Here is a 22,244-nt window from a genome sequence, read left to right on the forward strand (position 1 = left end):
TGGCTCTTGTGCTTGACGCTGGGGGGGTCAGGCCTTCTCAAGTGTTGCCCCCCGAGGATCTGGAATGCCTTGCCAGCGGTGATCCGGAGGGAGTGCAAGACTCACTATTTTCTCATGGCTTTTACCGAAACAATATTTTATTGTCTTTGCATTTTGTTTTAGTGTACAATGCTTTGATACGCCTTTAAGTGGAGGTGATATTACAGGCAGTGCCCCGGGTTACGAAAAACCCGACTCACGGAAATCCGACTTAAAAGGAAATGCTCCCATAAATCTTGTACATTAAAAAAAAATACAGCATGCGTAAATAGTGCAAGCGTGGTGAGGTTACGGATGAATACCTCGGAGCGAGGCATAAGGCAGGGCCGCATATTCCACCAAAGCGGTGGTGTTCTGTATAACACTGCGAGTCACTACATTGTTACCCTGAGTAGACCTCTAACCGCCACATCGTCCCTTTTCCTTTCGTAGCATTACATAGTCGTTTGTTTCCTATGCTTCATGGTATTCACAAAGCAATTGGACACAGTACAGGATATAACCTATTCGTTTATTTGTGGGTAGTGTCAGGGTAGCTATTTGATTAAATGAAAGAATCACAGGAAGTGCAGCGATATGATGCAGGTAAGCGGTACAACACGGACGAAAGTGCGCTGCAGTAGTGACAGAAAACGAAAGAGTAAATTGGGTAGAGGAAGCACAGCTATTTTCCAACATGCGATTTTATCGTTGATTTTTGGGGGGGGGGGCGGGGAATTGTTCAGTTTCTGACACACGGAAAATTCGGGTTACGGATATTTCTCGGGAACCTAACCCTTCCATAACCCGGGGGGGGTGGGGGGTTTGCCTGTACATTTAAAATAAATACGGTTTACGGTTTTTACGGTATTACTTAAGCACCATTTTTTGTTAATTCTTTGGTTCTTTCGGTCAAATCACGTAGATGGGATCAAATTCATAAAAATACAATAATTAGTATTACATTTATTATTTTTTCTTTTATTAATTTGATCCTATCTACGTCACTTTACCGAAAGACCCAAAGAATATGAATTCCTGCAGTCACGAAAGCTTTAAGTCAACACCATAGTTTTGATTCGCGCGAGTTTAGTTCACGTTTATTCCTCGTCAAATATTCCTTGAGGACCCTGCTGGACCCGTTCCCTGCAATGTCGATGTTGTATATTCGATGCCTTGCAAGTACAGCTATCGTCTATTTGGTGTTTCAGCATCTAAACACAGCTTCTGTTTTAATAATAGCGGGGTTTTCCCCCTTTTTTCTAGCAACAAAACTGAAACCTTTTTACGAAGAATCGTGTCTCCATTAACCACAATGCTTGTGGTCTAAATGCAAAAAAACACACTGATAATGATGCACTGCCCTTGAAACTGATTGGTCCACACCAGACAGCTTTCTTTTGAACCTCGTCTCAATTGGTGCTCGACCAGAGGACGCCAAAAGGCGTGCATTTTGACCACAAGTATTGTGGTTAATGCAGACATGATGCCTCGTAAAAAAGGTTTCAGTTGTGTTGCCAGAAAAAAGTGGAAACACCCTATTATTATATTTTGGTACTGGCAAAGGAGGTCTAATGATGTACAGCTTCTGCTTTACCGGCGGAAAGGGTTCTATTCGTATTTTTCGTAATATTTTACACTGGCAAAAATGTATCGTAGATGTAACTGCTCGACTTGAGCTATAAGTGCTCTGATATTTGTGTCGTCTTTGAACTGGTCTCCTTTCGGCGTTCTCTGGTCTAACACCGGTGAGACAAGGCCAATCAATTTCAAACATAATGTATACATTATCATAGTATATATTTTTGCATGTTTTGCCACACGAATGTGTGGTTAATGCAGACATGATGCCTTGCAAAAGGTTTAATCTATTTGGCGTTTGAACATCATAACACAACTCCCGTTTTATTGCCAAAAAGGTTAAAACCTATTCCTATTTTTCATTAATGTTGACGCTGTAGTCTTTGTTGCTGCTGCTGCCGCTGCTTCTACCGTGCTCGCACAGCACCCGGAAATCTCCCGTGTAAAATAGCCGGGCAACTGGATGAACGGGACCGTTATCCACGTAATGAATCAACATAAACTCAAAACACTCAAAACACTGGGGGCCTGAAATGAATACAATCTTAAAGTCTCAATAATCAGCGCTTTCGTATTCTCTCTCGAGAGAGCGTCAATCAACTGTTCGGGCATGGGCTCTCCCGCCCGTGGATCCGCGACCCGATTCGTCCCTCGCAATTCACTCCGTCGGGTTGGCGCCATCAGTGGCGTGCGTCCGCTGGTGCTTGCGGAGGTACTCCCTCTCGGCGAAGGCCCTGCCGCACGCATCGCACTCGTGCGGCCTCTTGCCGGCGTGCGTCCTCAGGTGCTTGCGCAGCTTCCCCGGCTCGGCAAAGGCCTTGGCGCAGGCTCCGCACGCGAACGGCCTCTCATCCTCGTGCGTCCGCAGGTGCCGCCGCAGCTGATTGGCCACCTGGAAGGCCTTGCCGCACGCGGGGCAGGCGTGGGGCCTCTCGCCCGCGTGCCCCTTCTCGAGCACGCGGAGGCTCTCGGGCAGGACGAAGGCCTTGCCGCACGCGGAGCAGCGGTGCGGCCGCTCGCCGGCATGCGTCCTCTCGTGCTTGCGGAGGTTCCCCGCCTCGGGGAAGGCCTTGCCGCACGCGGCGCAGGCGTGCGGCTTCTCCTTGCCGGTGCAGCCGCCGCCGTCGCCGCCGCCCGCCTCCGCGGCGTGGTGGGTCTTGGCGTGGCCGTCGAGGTCCGTCAGCCGCGGGAAAGTCCTCTCGCCCGCGTGCAGCCTGGCGTGCGTCCTCAGGCTGCCCGACTGCGTGAACGTCTTGCCGCACACCGGGCAGAGGTGGGGCTTCTCGCCGCCGTGGGTCGCCACGTGGGTCTTGAGGCTCGACGGCTGCGCGAATCCCTTCCCGCACACGCCGCACTTGCACGGCCTCTCCCCCGTGTGCGTCCTCACGTGCAGCTCCAGCTTCTGCCGCCCGGGGAAGCCCCTCCCGCACACGGGGCACGCGTGTCTCTCGGCGGCCGGGCATCTACCGCAGCCCGCCGTTGTTTGCACGGCCGACCCGGATTTCTCCTTTTCCTCCTCCCCCTCCCCCGCCTCGGCGTGGGTGCCCGCGTGGGCCTCGAGCTTCGTCGGATCGGCGAACGTCTTCTTGCACACGGGGCACATGTGCGGCCTCTCGGCGTGGATGGCCACGTGGTTCTTCAGCTTGGACGACTGCGCGAAGGCCTTTCCGCACGTGGAGCACGCGTGCGGCTTCTCCCCTGTGTGGCACCTCGTGTGCTCCCTGAGCTTCCCCGATTCGGCAAAGCCCTTGCCACACACGGAGCACAGGTGCGGCCTCTCGCCGGTGTGCGTCTTCGCGTGGCAGTTGAGGTCCCCCTGCCGCGCGAAGTCCTTGCCGCACACGGGACACCCGTACGGCCTCTCGCCCGTGTGGGTCTTCGCGTGTACTTTCAGGTTGCTGGACCACGCGAAGCCCTTGCCGCACACGGGGCACAGGTGCGGCTTCTCGCCTGTGTGAGTCCTCATGTGAGAGTTGAGGTCCCCCGGCCGCCTGAAGGCCTTGCCGCACACGGTGCAGTCGCACGGCCTCTCGCCCGTGTGGATCCGCGTGTGCAGCTTGAGCTTGCCCGACAGCGTGAAGCTCCGGCCGCACACGGGGCACACGTGCAGGTCCTCGCCCGTGTGCGTCCGCGCGTGGATCTTCAGCTCCGAGGACGCCGTGAAGGCCCTGCCGCACACGGGGCACGCGTGCGGCCGCTCGCCCGTGTGGGTCCGCGCGTGGTAGCCGAGCTGCGTCCGCCACGCGAAGGCCTTGCCGCACACCGGGCACACGTGGGGTCGTTCGCCCGTGTGGGTCCGCGCGTGGACCTTGAGGCACTTCTTGTACTTGAAGTCTCTGTCGCACAGCAGGCACTTGAAGGGCCTCTCAGCGGGGGGGGCGGCGCCCGTCGCTCCGCGCCTCTCGGAGGCGACCTTGAGCTTCGTTATGAGCGGACGGGGGTCGCTGCGACCCGCGCGTCGCGCGCCGGGCTCGGCCCGGTGGCGCCTCACGTGGTCGCTGAACGCGCGCGCCTTGACGAAGCCCCTGCCGCAGACGGGGCAAGAGAGTGTCTTGGGGCCGTCGCCATTGGCCGGGCTCTCGCAGTCTGCCGCAGGATTGAAAGGAGCACGCGCGAGAACAAAAGACGGAGCAAGATGAGCACGAAGGATTTGGCAACGTGCGCGAGCGGGCGGTGGCAGGCTGAGGCCAACCCATTTCATTAAACGGAGCGTGCTGGTGAATAACAACATTCTGAGGCTAATGCATTTCACTAAACGGAGCGTGTTGATGAATAACAACATTGAGAATAACAACCTTTTAAAACAGTCTGCATCAGCAGCAGGCCATGCTTTCCCACCTGATGACGGATGCTTGCGTTGCGCCCGAAACGTCGTGATTTATTATTTATTTCTCTACCTACGTGACTTTACCGAAAGAACCACAGAGAATGGATTCTGGCAGTCACGAAAGCTTGAAGTCAAGATTGCTAAAAAAATTCGAATGCAAGAATGAGATGACACCTCTTATGAACCTAGAAAAGGGTTAGAGGGCTTTGTCTAGACCTCGATAATTAGCGAAGGGGCAAGGCGTTTATATTTGTGACTCCGAGTGTTGACGTCAAGGCCGTAATTATAATAAATATGCTCAAAATGTCCCCCCCAATATATTGCTATCAAATAGATGTCTGTTCATATGATTGTGGTTATGGTTGTACTTTATGAATCCCTAATCTCTGACATTGAATGCAATGAAACAAGAAAAGCTGAAAAAAAAGTAAAAACAGAGCAATGTAATACAATACACTATTAGACATTATTATAAAAAATAAAATAAAAAGTCCATCCCATGTCTTTTTGAATTTTTTTATATTTTAGGCAGGAAATGAGTTTTCAAATTTAGATTTTTTTCTGGGGGGGGGACCCCAGACCCCCTGGAAGATTTGGTCCCCCCCAATGTTGACTCCATGGCTACGGCCTTGGTTGACGTGGCCGGTGCTCAGATCTCCGCGCCAGCCGTTGCCTTTTCACTTGACGCAGACAGACGGGGGGCTCCCTCCCTCTCTCCCCGTCTCCCTCCCATTCCTCCCTCCCCTCCTTCCCCTCCCTCCCTCTACGTCTCCCTCCCTCCTCTCCCCGTCTCCCTCCCCTAATCCCCACCCCCCTGGTGTCTTCCTCCCCGCCCCTTCCACTCTCCCATCCTCCCACTCAGACTCCCTCCCTCCACTCCCTCCCCTCCCTCCCTCCTCTCCCTCCCTCCCTCCCTCCCTCCCTCCCTCCCTCCCCCCCTCTCCCCCCAACCCCTCCCTACCGTCAATGTCGTCCCCCAGCTCCACCTCGATCTCCGCCACGTCCGACCGTGAAGCCGCTGCCGCCCGGCCTCTACGCTGCACCCGAGGCTCGCCGGACCTCACGGTGGAACCACGGCCACCGCCGCCTGGCTGACAATCATCTTCTTCTTCCTCGCCGCGAATGTCTGCTCCGCCAAGTTGAACGTTCTCTTTCAGATCCGGCAAGCGTCTGAATGCTGTTCCACACAAACGGAAGGGGGCAAAGTGCTTCGTTGTTTTTTTTGTGTGTAAACGTGTGCACGTACATGTGGGAGCGTGGGAGTGAGGTGTGGGGAAGCTGTGGTTCCCAGGCTACTGTGGACTCGCCTTCCCATTAACGGGCGGTAAGGAATGGTGGTGGTGGTTGCTTATGCCCCCAGGGAAAGATGAACATCAATGGAGGGATACAGAAAAGGCTGATGAGTCAAATGCCTTCTATGACCTCCTGTCCCAGGTGCGGGCTAAAGTGGCCCCTCGGGATGGAGTCATCGCGTTGGGTGACTCTTAATGTCTCAGTGGGTCACGATGCAAACACCTGGGCTGGAGTGATTGGAAGGCATGGGCCAGATCAGCTCAATAATATTGGTAGTAACCTCCTGGTTATACCAGCCCAAAGGGGATTATTTTGTCCGTCCGTCGTACATCCAAAAATGGGTGGGGCTGGGTGGAGAGGGGAGGGTGGGGAGGGGCTGGGTGAGGAGGCTGGACAAGCCCTCACAGTCGGCCATATTTGCGGAATACACCACGCCGCCGTTGACCCTGACCATTGAACGACCAACCCAACGTTACTACCAGCTCCCTCAGCAGGAATGTGTTAATGGGAGGAGGCTTCAACAATTCACCTGGCCTCAAAGTGCACCTAGCATGGCACAAAGCGCCGTCGTCCCGTCACTGCCCGCTTGGTGACGAACGGCAGTTGTTGCCGTGCACGGGCAGTACCTTGCGATAGGAACACAGCGCCATTATATCCCAAGTGTGTGTGTGGGGAGTGGTAGCGTAGCGGTTAGTGCTACGCTGCGCTATGAACCTGGTGACCCGGGTTCGATTCCCGCTCACGGCCAACACCCAGTGACGATTATCTGAACCGGTCTCGGGCCTCCCCAAGGTCGACTCAGCCTTCAAATGAGTACCTGGCGCGATGTGTAAACATCGCCACTGGGGAGATAACGGCGGCCGGGCATGGTGTTGGCCGCCCACCCCCTCGTGTAGGCCTCGGCAAGGTAAGGTAATTTACCCTTTTTACCGGGTAAAAGGGTAAAGGTAAAGATGTCGACATGCCAAGGGGTAAGGTAAAGGTAGCTCGGAAGAATTACCCGGTAGGATAAAGGAAGCGCGAAGTAATACCCGGTAAATACGGTGCCTTGTTTACCGCTAAAAGCTCCGTCGTGCAGTCCGTGGCCTCCATTTAAAAAGTAATATTAAAACAAACTTTATTAAAAACACGCTTTTATTAAATGTACTAATAATTAAAGAAATCCACAACTCCAGGAAGTGGCCGCAAAGCTTTCCATAACGTAAGGGACCGTGGTGTTTTACAGCCAACGTGAGTTGAGCGAGGACAATTAGACCCAAGCCGAAACATAACATATAAAAAATAATGTTTAAAAATCTATAAATGTTTAATGATAGAATATAGTATTGTCATCAGTATGACCTAAGTATACCAAGTTTGCAGTAGATACCACATTAGGAAGTGGGTAAAAATTGAGTTTCAAGATTTTAGGATACAACAACAATAATGACAACAACGACAACAACAACAGACAAGAGTGAGTTAAAAGCGTGTAAAATTGGAATTATCGAGAGTATTCTATATGAATAAAGCGCTCTACCTTGTAGCATTTACCGTTATAAACCTTGTTCATGTGCAGTAGTTCCCTAGTAATTACCCTGTAATCGGTAATTTGTATGGGGTAAGGGTAAAAGGTAGGGTAAAGGTAAGCTCGTTGCTTTTTCCCTTTTACCTTTAACCTTACCTGCTGAAGGGTAAAAGGTAGGGTAGAGTGATTGTATTGTGGTAAGGTAAAAGGTAGGGTAAAGGTAGGCTCGTTGTTTTTACCTTTTAACTTTTACCTTACCTTGCCGAGGCCTACCCTCGTGTGCCATGCCGGCCTTCATAGGTGCTCGCTAACAGCATTTGCCCCGACAGTCTGTTAAGGCTATACGGGGGATCTTTGTCTTGTTTGTCTCATCACGTGGATATTGTGCATTGGTTCGGGTTGTCCTTGGGAGCGGGACACCAAACGCTCGACTACTCACGGTCGTCGCCGTCTTCTCTCTCCACCTTCACCGGGAGCCACATCTCAATCCCAGCCTCCTCCTCCTCATCATCATCGTTGTCTTCTCGCTTAACGACGAACGGCTCGACGGGCAGAGAGGAAGCGGCCTTCTCCTCCACCTCCTCACCTGTGGCGAGCGAAATGCAGCAGAGGCTCAGACTACTGCTGTGCTGAGTCTATGGCAGTGTTGAGTCTATGGCAGTGTTGAGTCTATGGGTAGTGTTGAGTCTATGGGTAGTGCTGAGTCTATGGGCAGTGTTGAGTCTATGGGCAGTGTTGAGTCTATGGCAGTGTTGAGTCTATAGGCAGTGTTGAGTCTATGGGCAGTGTTGAGTCTATGGCAGTGTTGAGTCTATGGGTAGTGTTGAGTATATGGGCAGTGTTGAGTCTATGGGCAGTGTTGAGTCTATGGTGCAGTGCTGAGTCTATGGGCAGTGCTGAGTCTATGGGCAGTGCTGAGTCTATGGGCAGTGCTGAGTCTATGGGCAGTGTTGAGTATATGGGCAGTGTTGAGTATATGGGCAGTGTTGAGTCTATGGGCAGTGTTGAGTCTATGGGCAGTGCTGAGTGTATGGGCAGTGTTGAGTCTATGGTGCAGTGTTGAGTCTATGGCAGTGCTGAGTCTATGGCAGTGTTGAGTCTATGGCAGTGTTGAGTCTATGGCAGTGTTGAGTCTATGGGCAGTGTTGAGTCTATGGCAGTGTTGAGTCTATGGGCAGTGTTGAGTCTATGTGTAGTGTTGAGTCTATGGGCAGTGTTGAGTCTATGGTGCAGTGTTGAGTCTAAGGGCAATGCTGAGTCTATGGGCAGTGTTGAGTCTATGGGCAGTGCTGAGTCTATGGGCAGTGCTGAGCCTATGGGCAGTGCTGAGTCTGTGGGCAGTGCTGAGTCTGTGGACAGTGTTGAGTCTATGGCAGTGCTGAGTCTATGGGCAGTGCTGAGTCTATGGTGCAGTGTTGAGTCTATGGGCAGTGCTGAGTCTATGGGCAGTGTTGAGTCTATGGGCAGTGTTGAGTCTATGGTGCAGTGTTGAGTCTATGGGCAGTGCTGAGTCTATGGGCAGTGTTGAGTCTATGGGCAGTGCTGAGTCTATGGGCAGTGCTGAGCCTATGGGCAGTGCTGAGTCTGTGGGCAGTGCTGAGTCTGTGGACAGTGTTGAGTCTATGGCAGTGCTGAGTCTATGGCAGTGCTGAGTCTATGGCAGTGCTGAGTCTATGGGCAGTGTTGAGTCTATGGGCAGTGTTGAGTCTATGGCAGTGCTGAGTCTATGGGCAGTGCTGAGTCTATGGGCAGTGTTGAGTCTATGGCAGTGCTGAGTCTGTGGGCAGTGATGAGCCTATGGGCAGTGCTGAGTCTGTGGGCAGTGCTGAGTCTGTGGGCAGTGCTGAGTCTGTGGACAGTGTTGAGTCTATGGCAGTGCTGAGTCTATGGGCAGTGTTGAGTCTATGACAGTGCTGAGTCTGTGGGCAGTGCTGAGTCTATGGCAGTGCTGAGTCTATGGGCAGTGTTGAGTTTATGGGCAGTGTTGAGTCTATGGCAGTGCTGAGTCTATGGCAGTGCTGAGTCTATGGGCAGTGTTGAGTCTATGGGCAGTGTTGAGTCTATGGCAGTGCTGAGTCTATGGGCAGTGCTGAGTCTATGGGCAGTGTTGAGTCTATGGCAGTGCTGAGTCTGTGGGCAGTGTTGAGTCTATGACAGTGCTGAGTCTATGGGCAGTGCTGAGTCTATGGGTATGACATTGTGTTAACGTGAGCGAAGTCTATGGGCAGTGCTGAGTCTATGGTGCAGTGTTGAGTCTATGGGCAGTGCTGAGTCTATGGGCAGTGTTGAGTCTATGGGCAGTGTTGAGTCTATGGGCAGTGTTGAGTCTATGACAGTGCTGAGTCTATGGGCAGTGCTGAGTCTATGACAGTGCTGAGTCTGTGGGCAGTGCTGAGTCTATGGGCAGTGTTGAGTCTATGGCAGTGCTGAGTCTATGGCAGTGTTGAGTCTATGGCAGTGTTGAGTCTATGGCAGTGTTGAGTCTATGGGCAGTGTTGAGTCTATAGGTAGTGTTGAGTCTATGGGCAGTGTTGAGTCTATGGGCAATGCTGAGTCTATGGGTAGTGTTGAGTCTATGGTGCAGTGCTGAGTCTATGGGCAATGCTGAGTCTATGGGTAGTGTTGAGTCTATGGCAGTGCTGAGTCTATGGGCAATGCTGAGTCTATGGGCAGTGTTGAATCTATGGGCAGTGCTGAGTCTATGGGCAGTGCTGAGTCTATGGTGCAGTGTTGAGTCTATGGCAGTGCTGAGTCTATGGGTAGTGTTGAGTCTATGGGGCAGTGTTGAGTCTATGGCAGTGCTGAGTCTATGGAGTCATCATCACCCCCAGCCGTGTCTCCGTCTCCGCTCTGTGCGTCCCCTCTGCGTGACATCTCACGGCCCCCGCGGTCTCATGCAGCTCCTCGCGATGATGATGGAGACTCCTCTGAGGTGTTAATCACAAGTCGACGCCTGTCAACCGCACATAAACAGATAATTCGCTCACGTTAACACAATGTCATACCCATAGACTCAGCACTGCCATCGACTCAACACTGCCCATAGACTCAGCACTGCCCATAGATTCAACACTGCCCATAGACTCAACACTGCCCATAGACTCAACACAGCCACTCACTCACCCACTCACTCATCCACTCACTCACCCACCCACTAACCCACTCACCCTCGCACTCACTATAGACTCAGCACTGCCATAGACTCAGCACTGCCCATAGACTCAGCACTACCCATAGACTCAACACTGCCATAGACTCAGCACTGCCCATAGACTCAACACTGCCCATAGACTCAACACTGCCCATAGACTCAGCACTGCCCATAGACTCAGCACTGCACAATAGACTCAACCCTGCCCATAGACTTAACCCTGCCCATAGACTCAACTCTACCCATAGACTCAACAATGCACCATAGACTCAACACTGCCCATAGACTCAGCACTGGGTGAGTGAGTTGGTGGGTGAGTGGGTGGGTGGGTGAGTGGGTGGGTGGCTGAGTGGGTGAGTGAGTGGGTGAGTGAGTGGGTGGGTGAGTGAGTGGGTGAGTGGGTGAGTGGGTGGCTGGGTGAGTGAGTGGGTGGCTGGGTGAGTGGGTGAGTGGGTGGGTGAGTGGGTGAGTGTGTGGGTGAGTGGGTGGGTGAGTGGGTGGGTGAGTTGGTGAGTGGGTGGGTGGGTGAGTGGGTAGGTGAGTGGGTGGGTGGATGAGTGGGTGGGTGAGTGACTGGGTGGATGGGTGAGTGGGTGGGTGAGTGGGTGGGTGTGTGGGTGGGTGGACGAGTGGTTGGGTGAGTGAGCGAGTGGGTGGATGGGTGAGTGGGTGGGTGAGTGGGTGGGTGTGTGAGTGGGTGAGTGGGTGGGTGAGTGGGTGGATGAGTGGGTGGGTGAGTGGGTGGATGGGTGAGTGGGTGGGTGTGTGAGTGGGTGAGTGGGTGGGTGAGTGGGTGAGTGGGTGGGCGAGTTAGTGGGTGAGTGAGTGGGTGAGTGAGTGAGTGAGTGGGTGGGTGAGTGGGTGAGTCGGTGAGTGAGTGGGTGAGTGGGTGGGTGAGTGGGTGAGTGAGTGAGTGGGTGGGTGGGTGAGTGGGTGAGTGAGTTAGTGGGTGAGTGAGTGGATGAGTGGGTGGGTGAGTGGGTGAGTGGGTGGGTGAGTGGGTGGATGAGTGGGTGGGTGAGTGACTGGGTGGGTGGGTGAGTGAGTGGGTGGGGTGGGTGAGTGAGTGGGTGGGTGAGTGGGTGGGTGAGTGGGTGGGTGAGTGAGTGGGTGAGTCGGTGAGTGGGTGAGTGATTGGGTGGGTGAGTGGGTGGGTGAGTGAGTGGGTGAGTGAGTTGGTGAGTGGGTGGATGAGTGGGTGGGTGAGTTGGTGGGTGAGGTAGTGGGTGGGTAAATGGATGAGTGGGTGGGTGAGTGACTGAGTGGGTGGGTGAGTGACTGAGTGGGTGGGTGAGTGACTGAGTGGGTGGGTGGGTGAGTGAGTGGGTGGGTGAGTTAGTGGGTGAGTTGGTGAGTGGGTGGGTGAGTTAGTGGGTGAGTGAGTGGGTGAGTGGGTGAGTGGGTGAGTGAGTGGGTGAGTGGGTGGGTGAGTGGGTGGGTGAGTGAGTGGGTGAGTGAGTGGGTGGGTGGGTGAGTGGGTGGGTGAGTGGCTGGGTGAGTGAGTGGCTGGGTGAGTGGCTGGGTGAGTGAGCGGCTGGGTGAGTGGCTGGGTGAAACGTCGCCTGCCGTACACCGAACGCGGCGGTGGCGAGTTCTCCTGCACCACCGCCAACAGCACCACCGGCCATGACCTATCCACTGCTGGATGATGGCCACCCCGACCACTCGGAGGAGCGTGAGGAGGTGGTGGGGACGAGGTGGAGACACGAGACGGACGACTAAACGCGGCGTGAAACGGGTCGCTTGGACGACTAGACGCGGCGTGAAACGGGTCACTTGGACGACTACACGCGGCGTGAAACGGGTCTCTCGGGCGACTAAACGCAGCGTGAAACGGGTTACTCGGGCGACTAAACGCGGCGTGAAACGGGTCGCTTGGACGACTAGACGCGGCGTGAAACGGGTCACTTGGACGACTACACGCGGCGTGAAACGGGTCACTTGGACGACTACACGCGGCGTGAAACGGGTTACTCGGGCGACTAAACGCGGCGTGAAACGGGTCACTTGGACGACTAAACGCGGCGTAAAACGGGTCACTTGGACGACTAAACGCGACGTGAAACGGGTCACTCGGACGACTAAACGCGGCGTGAAACGGGTCACTTGGACGCACGAGACGGGGTCACTCGGCACGTCATAGGCCCCACCCCCACCATGATCGCCCCTCCCACCTACCCCGCTCCCACCGCATCGACCCTCCCCCTGCTGATCCTCCTCATCTGATCCGTCTCATGCTGGGAGTCCCCGCGACCGAGCGAGCGGAGGGCGCTGGGGGCGAGTGGCCACCTCGGGTCGACCCTGATCCCTCTCCCCCTTCTCCCCCCCCTGCCCCCCCCCCCCCCCATGCCCCCCCCTCTTCCTCCCCTGCCCCCCCCTCTTCCTCCCCCTCCTCTCCCTCCCCCCCCTCCTCTCCCTCCCCCCGTCCTGCTCCCTCCTCCCCCTGCTCCCCCTCCCCTCCTCCTCCCCCCTGCTCCCCCCTGCTCCCCCCTGCTCCCCCCCTCTCTCCTCCCCCCTCCCCCTGCACCCCCTCCTCCCCCTGCTCCCCCCCCTCCTCCTGGTGCAGGGTAACAACATTTTGAGTCATCGGCGATGTTTGTTTGTGGGTTGGTGAATCCTCAGCACGGGACAATCCGTGCGGTGTAGAATCGAGGGGCGTCTGGAGTTTGTGGAGATAATTGTCGCTGTCATTCGTGTTGTAAGTCTGGAGTTTGTGGAGATAATTGTCGCTGTCATTCGTGTTGTAAGTCTGGAGTTTGGAGATAATTGTTGCTGTGATTCGTGTTTCAAGTCTGGAGTTTGGAGATAATTGTCGCTATGATTCGTGGTTTGTCTGGAGTTTGGAGATAATTCCTGCGATGATTCGTGTTTTAAGTCTGGAGTTTGGAGATAATTATCACTGTGATTCGTGTTTTAAGTTTGGAGTTTGGAGGTAATTGTCCCTGTGATTCGTGTTTTAAGTCTGGAGTTTGTAGATAATTGTTGCGATGATTCGTGTGTTAAGTCTGGAGTTTGTAGATAATTGTCGCTGTGATTCGTGTTGTAAGTCTGGAGTTTGGAGATAATTGTTGCTATGATTCGTGTTGTAAGTCTGGAGTTTGTGGAGATAATTGTAGCTGTGATTAGTGTTTTAAGTCTGGAGTTTGGAGATAATTGTTGCTATGATTCGTTTTTTAATTCTGGAGTTTGAAGATAATTGTTGCTAAGATTCGTGTTGTAAGTCTGGAGTTTGTGGAGATAATTGTTGCGATGATTCGTGTCTTAAGTCTGGAGTTTGGAGATAATTGTTGCTGTGATTCGTGTTTCAAGTCTGGAGTTTGGAGATAATTGTCGCTATGATTCGTGGTTTAAGTCTGGAGTTTGGAGATAATTCCTGCGTTGATTCGTGTTTTAAGTCTGGAGTTTGGAGATAATTGTTGCGATGATTCGTGTGTTAAGTCTGGAGTTTTGAGATAATTGTTGCTATGATTCGTGTTTTAAGTCTTGAGTTTGTAGATAATTGTCGCTGTGATTCGTGTTTTAAGTCTGGAGTTTGGAGATAATTGTTGCTATGATTCGTTTTTTAATTCTGGAGTTTGGAGATAATTGTTGCTAAGATTCGTGTTGTAAGTCTGGAGTTTGTGGAGATAATTTTTGCGATGATTCGTGTCTTAAGTCTGGAGTTTGGAGATAATTGTTGCTGTGATTCGTGTTTCAAGTCTGGAGTTTGGAGATAATTGTTGCTGTGATTCGTGTTTTAAGTCTGGAGTTTGGAGATAATTGTCGCTATGATTCGTGGTTTCAGTCTGAAGTTTGGAGATAATTCCTGCGTTGATTCGTGTTTTAAGTCTGGAGTTTGGAGATAATTGTTGCGATGATTCGTGTGTTAAGTCTGGAGTTTGTAGATAATTGTCGCTGTGATTCGTGTTGTAAGTCTGGAGTTTGTAGATAATTGTTGTTGTGATTCGTGGTTTAAGTCTGGAGTTTGTGGATAATTGTTGCTATGATTCGTGTTTTAAGTCTGGAGTTTGTGGATAATTGTTGCTATGATTCGTGTCTTAAGTCTGGAGTTTGGAGCCAGTTAGTAAGGTTTGTTACGTGCCAATTCGTTACTCGTACATCACTAGTGTGTAGTGTATAGTGTAGTGTTTAGTAGTGTAGTGTATAGTGTAGCGTATAGTGTAGTGTATGGTGTTTTGGAGAGCAAAGCCACAACATTTACAATCTGAGTACGACGTTTCGCCAGTAATTACAACCAGCTTCATCAGGCAGACAGCGCATTTGTGGAGAAATCCTCCTGTTTCGTCCCTTAAATAGAGGGGTAGATGTGATGGTTGTTGTTGTTGGTTACTTCACTCATTATTACCCAGAGTAGGGGGGCGATGCTGGCGATGCTTTTGCTTTGAGATCTTGGTCAAGTGATTTGCAGGATGATTTGTCAGCATTGGGGATTTGGTATTGCCCAGTGTCAGTTGCAGTGTGTGCGTGAGTTTACCTATGGGAGGAAACCGGGGGAACAGGGGGAGATCATACAAACTCCACTCAGTAGAACAGGGGGAGATCATACAAACTCCACTCAGTAGAACAGGGGGAGATCACACAAACTCCACTCACTCACTCTGTAGAACAGGGGGAGATCACACAAACTCCACTCACTCACTCTGTAGAACAGGGGGAGATCATACAAACTCCACTCACTCTGTAGAACAGGGGGAGATCACACAAACTCCACTCACTCACTCTTTAGAACAGGGGGAGATCATACAAACTCCACTCACTCACTCACTCTGTCGAACAGGGGGAGATCATACAAACTCCACTCACTCACTCTGTAGAACAGGGGGAGATCATACAAACTCCACTCACTCTGTAGAACAGGGGGAGATCACACAAACTCCACTCACTCACTCTGTAGAACAGGGGGAGATCATACAAACTCCACTCACTCTGTAGAACAGGGGGAGATCACACAAACTCCACTCACTCACTCACTCTGTAGAACAGGGGGAGATCATACAAACTCTACTCTCTCACTCTGCAGAACAGGGGGAAATCATACAAACTGCACTCTCTCACTCTGTAGAACACGGGGAGATCATACAAACTCCACTCTCTCACTCTGTAGAACACGGGGAGATCATACAAACTCCACTTACTCACTCTGCAGAACAGGCGGAGATCATACAAACTCCACTCAGTAGAACAGGGGGAGATCATACAAACTCCAATCTCTCACTCTGTAGAACAGGGGGAGATCATACAAACTCCACTCTCTCACTCTGTAAAACAGGGGGAGATCATACAACCTCCACTCTCTCACTCTGCAGAACAGGCGGAGATCATACAAACTCCACTCTCTCACTCTGTAGAACAGGGGGAGATCATACAAACTCCACTCAGTAGAACAGGGAGAGATCATACAAACTCCACTCTCTCACTCTGTAGAACAGGGGGAGATCATACAACCTCCATTCACTCACTCTGCAGAACAGGCGGAGATCATACAAACTCCACTCTCTCACTCTGTAGAACAGGGGGAGATCATACAAACTCCACTCAGTAGAACAGGGGGATCATATAAACTCCAATCTCTCACTCTGTAGAACAGGGGGAGATCATACACACTCCACTCTCTCACTCTGTAGAACAGGGGGAGATCATACAAACTCCACTCAGTAGAACAGGGGGAGATCATACAAACTCCACTCTCTCATTCTGTAGAACAGGGGGAGATCATACAAACTCCACTCACTCGCTCTGTAGAACATGGGGAGATCACACAACCTCCACTAACTCACTCTGCAGAACAGGGGGAGATCATACACACTCCACTCACTCACTCTGTAGAACAGGGGGAGATCATACAAACTCTACTCTCTCACTCAGCAGAACAGGGGGAGATCACACAACCTTCACTCACTCACTCTGCAGAACAGGCGGAGATCATACAACTCCACTCACTCACTCTGTAGAACAGGGAGATCACACAAACTCCACTCACTCTGCAGAACAGGGGGAGATCATACAAACTCCACTCTATAGAACAGGGGGAGATCATACAAACTCCACTCACTCTCTCTGTAGAACGGGGAGATCACACAAACTCCACTCACTTACTCTGTAGAACAGGGGGAGAACATACAAACTCAACTCACTCTCACTCTGGAGTACAAGAGGCGCCATAAATGTTAGGCGCAGGTGCAAGTGGCCTCTTGCGTTTTGGCCTCGCAGGCGAATTTAGAGGGGCAGTGAGGGCAGGGAAGGGAGAGATCCAAAGCTGTAGGTGAGCGGAGCTCCGAATCGATGGGAACCCCCAAGGCTTCGCACGCACCATGGCCACCGCCATCACCGCCGTCATCACCGTCACGAAGTAGATCTTGATTGGATCGGCTGTGGATTGTGGGGTCAGCTGGCGATGTTCAGCGTGCAGCTTGCCTCAATTGCCCACTCCACTCTGTCCCGTCGCTCCCCCACGCCACGTGTGCCCCTCTGTGAGGGGTCACTCCGTTCCTCGGCCCCTTGCGCTGCCGCCTTGACATCGGAATCCCTCCGTGGGTTTGGCACCGTTGTGTGGCGGGGGAGGAGGGGGGGGTTCGGGCGCAATTGAAAAGAAAAAATGTATAAATCGTGACCTCCTCCCGCCCACTCCCTCACTTCTCGTGATGATCACAGGCGTAAGATAAACTTGGCTCCTTCACCACCACCACCACTGGCGTCTTTGTCGTGTTGAAGAGGAAGGGGAGGTGGAGGAGGAGGCAGTCTCCGTTATCATCTCCCTCTATCGTCTCTCTCCATCGTCTCCCGTCCGGCGGCGTGGAGTTCCTGGAGACCGCAGGGGCCGTGAGATGTCGCGCAAAGGGGACGCACGGAGCGGAGACGGAGATACGGCTGGGGGTGAGGACTCCATAGACTCAGCACTGCCCATAGACTCAACACTACCATAGACTCAACACTGCCCATAGACTCAACACTGTTCATAAACTCAGCACTGCCATAGACTCAGCACTGCCATAGACTCAGCACTGCCACCCATGGACTCAGCACTGCCATAGACTCAGCACTGCCATAGACTCAACACTGTCCATAGACTCAGCACTGCCATAGACTCAGCACTTTCACAGACTCAACACTGCCACCCATAGCCTCAGCACTGCCATAGACTCAGCACTGCCATAGACTCAGCACTGCCATAGACTCAACACTGCCACCCATAGCCTCAGCACTGCCATAGACTGAGCACTGCCATAGACTCAGCACTGCCACCCATGGACTCAGCACTGCCATAGACTCAACACTGCCACCCATAGACTCAGCACTGCCATAGACTCAGCACTGCCATAGACTCAGCACTGCCATAGACTCAGCACTGCCACCCATGGACTCAGCACTGCCATAGACTCAACACTGCCACCCATAGCCTCAGCACTGCCATAGACTGAGCACTGCCATAGACTCAGCACTGCCATAGTCTCAGCACTGCCACCCATGGACTCAGCACTGCCCATAGACTCAGCACTGCCCATAGACTCAGCACTGCCCATAGACTCAGCACTGCCCATAGACTCAGCACTGCCCATAGACCCAACACTGCCCATAGACTCAACACTGCCCATAGACTCAACACTGCCCATAGACTCAACACTGCCCATAGACTCGGCAACTACTGCCCATAGACTCGGCACTGCCCATAGACTCGGCACTGCCCATAGACTCGGCACTGCCCATAGACTCGGCACTGCCCATAGACTCGGCACTGCCCATAGACTCGGCACTGCCCATAGACTCGGCACTGCCCATAGACTCAACACTGCCCATAGACTCAACACTGCCCATAGACTCAGCACTGCCATAGACTCAGCACTGCCACCCATGGACTCAGCACTGCCATAGACTCAGCACTGCCATAGACTCAACACTGTCCATAGACTCAGCACTGCCATAGACTCAGCACTTTCACAGACTCAACACTGCCACCCATAGCCTCAGCACTGCCATAGACTCAGCACTGCCATAGACTCAGCACTGCCATAGACTCAGCACTGCCACCCATGGACTCAGCACTGCCATAGACTCAACACTGCCACCCATAGCCTCAGCACTGCCATAGACTGAGCACTGCCATAGACTCGGCACTGCCATAGTCTCAGCACTGCCACCCATGGACTCAGCACTGCCCATAGACTCAGCACTGCCCATAGACTCAGCACTGCCCATAGACTCAGCACTGCCCATAGACTCAGCACTGCCCATAGACCCAACACTGCCATAGACTCAACACTGCCCATAGACTCAACACTGCCCATAGACTCAACACTGCCCATAGACTCAACACTGCCCATAGACTCAACACTGCCCATAGACTCAACACTGCCCATAGACTCAACACTGCCCATAGACTCGGCACTGCCCATAGACTCGGCACTGCCCATAGACTCGGCACTGCCCATAGACTCGGCACTGCCCATAGACTCGGCACTGCCCATAGACTCGGCACTGCCCATAGACTCGGCACTGCCCATAGACTCGGCACTGCCCATAGACTCGGCACTGCCCATAGACTCAACACTGCCCATAGACTCAACACTGCCCATAGACTCAGCACTGCCCATAGACTCAACACTACACCAAAGACTCAACACTGCCCATAGACTCAACACTGCCCATAGACTCAGCACTGCCCATAGACTCAACACTGCCCATAGACTCAGCACTGCCCATAGACTCAACACTACACCAAAGACTCAACACTGCCCATAGACTCAACACTGCCATAGACTCAGCACTGCCACCCATGGACTCAGCACTGCCATAGACTCAACACTGCCCATAAACTCAACACTGCACCATAGACTCAACACTGCCCATAGACTCAACACTGCCATCGACTCAGCACAGCAGCAGTCCGAGTCTCTGCTGCGTTTCGCTCGCCACAGGTGAGGAGGTGGAGGAGAAGGAGGAGGCTGCTTCCTCTCTGCCCGTGGAGCCTTTCGTCGTTAAGCGAGAAGAAGAAGACGGCGACAATGAAGATGGTAGCGACGAGAACCCTTGGAGTGACGCGTGGCTCAAGGTGACAGTGAAGACGGAAGACTCCGATGACCGTGAGTTCCCTCTGCTGAGCTCGAACTCTACCGCCTCCCATTCCTCTTCTAGGCAATGATGATCAACAGCTATTACATCTCGTTGCGATTGCAATGTTACTAAATCTGAAGTAAACGAAGGCTTTTAATTATTTACTTAGACCAGGTCAGGCCCACCCAGGTCTCAGCGCTCCATCGTCAGGAAGTTGCTGCCAGGTTTTATCGTAGTAGGCAGTGATAACTATTTAAACTAATAACAATTCAAATGCACAATTGCGCATTCCATCCTAGGTTCTAGATTTGAAGCTTTTGTGACTGCAAGGATTCATACTCTTTGGTTTTTTTGGTAAAGTCACTTAGGTTAAAAATAATAATAATAAAATAATAATAATAAATAATGATAAATGAAAATAACTCAATTAAATCACGACGTTTCGGAGGCAACACAAGTCTCCGTTTTCAGGTGGGACTGTCACAGCCAAATTTACTGTATTCAGTATATAAGATATGGTCCCTTGGATTTCTCTTCACTTGATTACAGTAAATTTGGCTGTGACGGTCCCACCTGAAGATGGATACTTGTGTTGCCTCCGAAACGTCGTGATTTAATTGAGTTATTTTCATTTTTTATTGTTTTATTTTATTATTATTTTTTACCTACGTGACTTTACTGAAAAAACCCAAGAGTATGAATCCTTGCAGTCACGAAAGCTTCAAATCTAGAATTAAGACCCATAGAGACTCATCCTCATCAAGCCCCTGAGTCAAACCATCACCACAATGATAGTAGCTCAACCTAGCGGCTGATATCATCATCGTCGTCGTGTTGACATTTCTAGCAGTGGGCTTTACTTGGTAAAATAACAAAAAGTTAACTTCGAATTTTGTGTTCGTGATTTGCTTACCTTTCCTGCACTTTGCCATCCTATGGTGCGTTTATTTATTTATTCGTGAGTTTGTTTTGGTTGCACACAAGGTAAAGAGCTTTGTAGATTATCGGATTACCCCCCTTCCCTCTCCGCCTGCTGCGGTTCTGAGGAGGGATTCGTTGGGCGTAATTGGTCCGTCTCTGTGTTCCCCCCCCCCCCACCCACTCCTCAACCCCTTCGCTCTTCATTCCACCCCCCCCCCCCCACTCAGCGCTGGGAGCCGGCGTTCGGGTGAAGGAGGAGCTCCGAGGACAGGCGCCGGACACGGAGGGACTTGGAGGGGAGCGCCACGGCCTTCGTGTCGTCAAGGTGGACCTCCAGGCCGACGGAGGAGTCCTGAAGGGGCTCGCGGCGGCGGCTGACGGTGGCGGTGACTGTGGCGGTCGCGCCGATGGTGGCGGAGGCGGCGATGCTTCCGGGGCGAGGCGCGAAGGAGGAGATTGCCGGGTCGCGTGTGCGGGAGACTGGAGGACGGCCCCGTCAGGCGTGGCGGAGATCGAGGTGGAGGTGGAGGAGGATGATGGTGAAGGTAATTATGGAGGGAGCCTCCCTGTAGGGCAGCCGTGGTGGCTAGGTGATGTAAACTCCCTCGCCTGATCTGCAGGAGGTCGTGGGTTCGGTCCCGAGCCTGACTACGCCTGCTGTATATTTGGAGTCTGTGTCTCTCCACACACACACACTCAGCACACACAAGGCACACACAATGCACACACAACGCCCACAAAACACACACACACAACGCACACACAACACGCACAACAGACAGTTCTCACGGCCAATCAAAACGTTCTCCCCCGGCAGGAGCAGCGGGGGCGGCGTGCGACGTCCCGAGGGGTCACCCGGCTGTCCTTCGTGTGGCCTCGGGGGAGGAGGAGGAGGCTTCCGACGCCTTTGTCAGCCAGCTTCGGACGAAGGAGCTTCCCGCTAGCGGGGGCTCCCGGCGCCACCTCCTCCTGCGGTCGCACGCAGAGACGCGCGATGGCGGCAACCCCGCCCCGCCGCAAACCTCCCCGCCCGCCAAGACGGCCGGAGAGGCCCTGCCGCACGCCTGCCCCACGTGCGGCAAGGGCTTCGTCCGCGCGGCCCACCTCAGGAACCACGTGAATGACCCACACGGGCGAGAGGCCCTACAGGTGTCAGGCGTGCGGCAAGGGCTTCATCCAGTCGGTCCACCTCAAGGTCCACGAGCTGAGCCACACGGGCGAGAAGCCCAGCGCCTGCCGCCTGTGCGGCAAGGGCTTCATCTGCCCGTCCAAGCTCAAGGTGCACATGCGCACGCACACGGGCGAACGCCCCCACCGCTGCGACGTCTGCGGCGGCGGCTTCATGCAGGCGTCGGTGCTGCGGGGCCACATGCGCACGCACACGGGCGAGCGGCCGCATCGCTGCGGCGTGTGCGGCTGTGGCTTCGCGCAGGCGTCGTACCTCAAGGTGCACGCGCGCACGCACACGGGGGAGCGGCCGCACGAGTGCCCCGTGTGCGGCAAGCGCTACGCCGACCCGTCGTACCTCAGGAGCCACGTTGCGATGCACAACGGCGAGGACCCTCACCGGTGCCGCGTGTGCGCAAAGAGCTTCACGCACGCCAAGGTCCTCAAGCGTCACATGGCGACGCACGCCGGTCGCTGACTGGTATCGGTGCGGGCAGCCGCGACCGGAGGGTCGGCTTCCACCGGCGGCTTTGCGCTCTCCGTGTATTGGCGAGGGAGGGGGAATCTACGCGAAGGCGGCCGGTAGGGTTAGGCTCAGATCGGAGGGATTGTTCGTCATTTCGTCGCTCTTTAGAGGGATTCTGATTGTCGTGGTGAAGTCGCCATCCACCCCGACCTCTTACGACCCCCGCACACCCCAAGCCTCTAACGCCCACACCCACCACTGCCCC

General features: G+C 53.3%; 2 protein-coding genes across 2 annotated transcripts; one reads left to right on the plus strand and one right to left on the minus strand.

Annotated features, from left to right (window-relative positions):
* Positions 1-290: 290 nt before the first annotated feature.
* On the minus strand, positions 291-12,178 carry LOC133360472 (oocyte zinc finger protein XlCOF6-like). Its single transcript, XM_061579214.1, has 5 exons — positions 11,949-12,178; positions 10,052-10,179; positions 7,666-7,812; positions 5,388-5,603; positions 291-4,185 (listed from the first exon to the last, which is right to left on the minus strand). The coding sequence occupies exons 2-5, from the start codon at positions 10,098-10,100 to the stop codon at positions 2,258-2,260; spliced, it is 2,340 nt and encodes a 779-aa protein (XP_061435198.1). The 5' UTR covers positions 10,101-10,179; positions 11,949-12,178; the 3' UTR covers positions 291-2,257.
* Positions 12,179-13,145: 967 nt separating this feature from the next.
* Positions 13,146-21,991, plus strand: LOC133360700 (zinc finger protein 709-like). The gene is made up of 5 exons (XM_061579489.1): positions 13,146-17,250; positions 19,290-19,454; positions 20,574-20,891; positions 21,164-21,462; positions 21,503-21,991. The coding sequence occupies exons 1-5, from the start codon at positions 17,202-17,204 to the stop codon at positions 21,989-21,991; spliced, it is 1,320 nt and encodes a 439-aa protein (XP_061435473.1). The 5' UTR covers positions 13,146-17,201.
* Positions 21,992-22,244: the final 253 nt, after the last annotated feature.

Source organism: Lethenteron reissneri, chromosome 69 (genome assembly GCF_015708825.2).
Source record: "Lethenteron reissneri isolate LAM-NWPU_2019-01 chromosome 69, ASM1570882v1, whole genome shotgun sequence".
NCBI classification, from domain to species: domain Eukaryota; kingdom Metazoa; phylum Chordata; class Hyperoartia; order Petromyzontiformes; family Petromyzontidae; genus Lethenteron; species Lethenteron reissneri.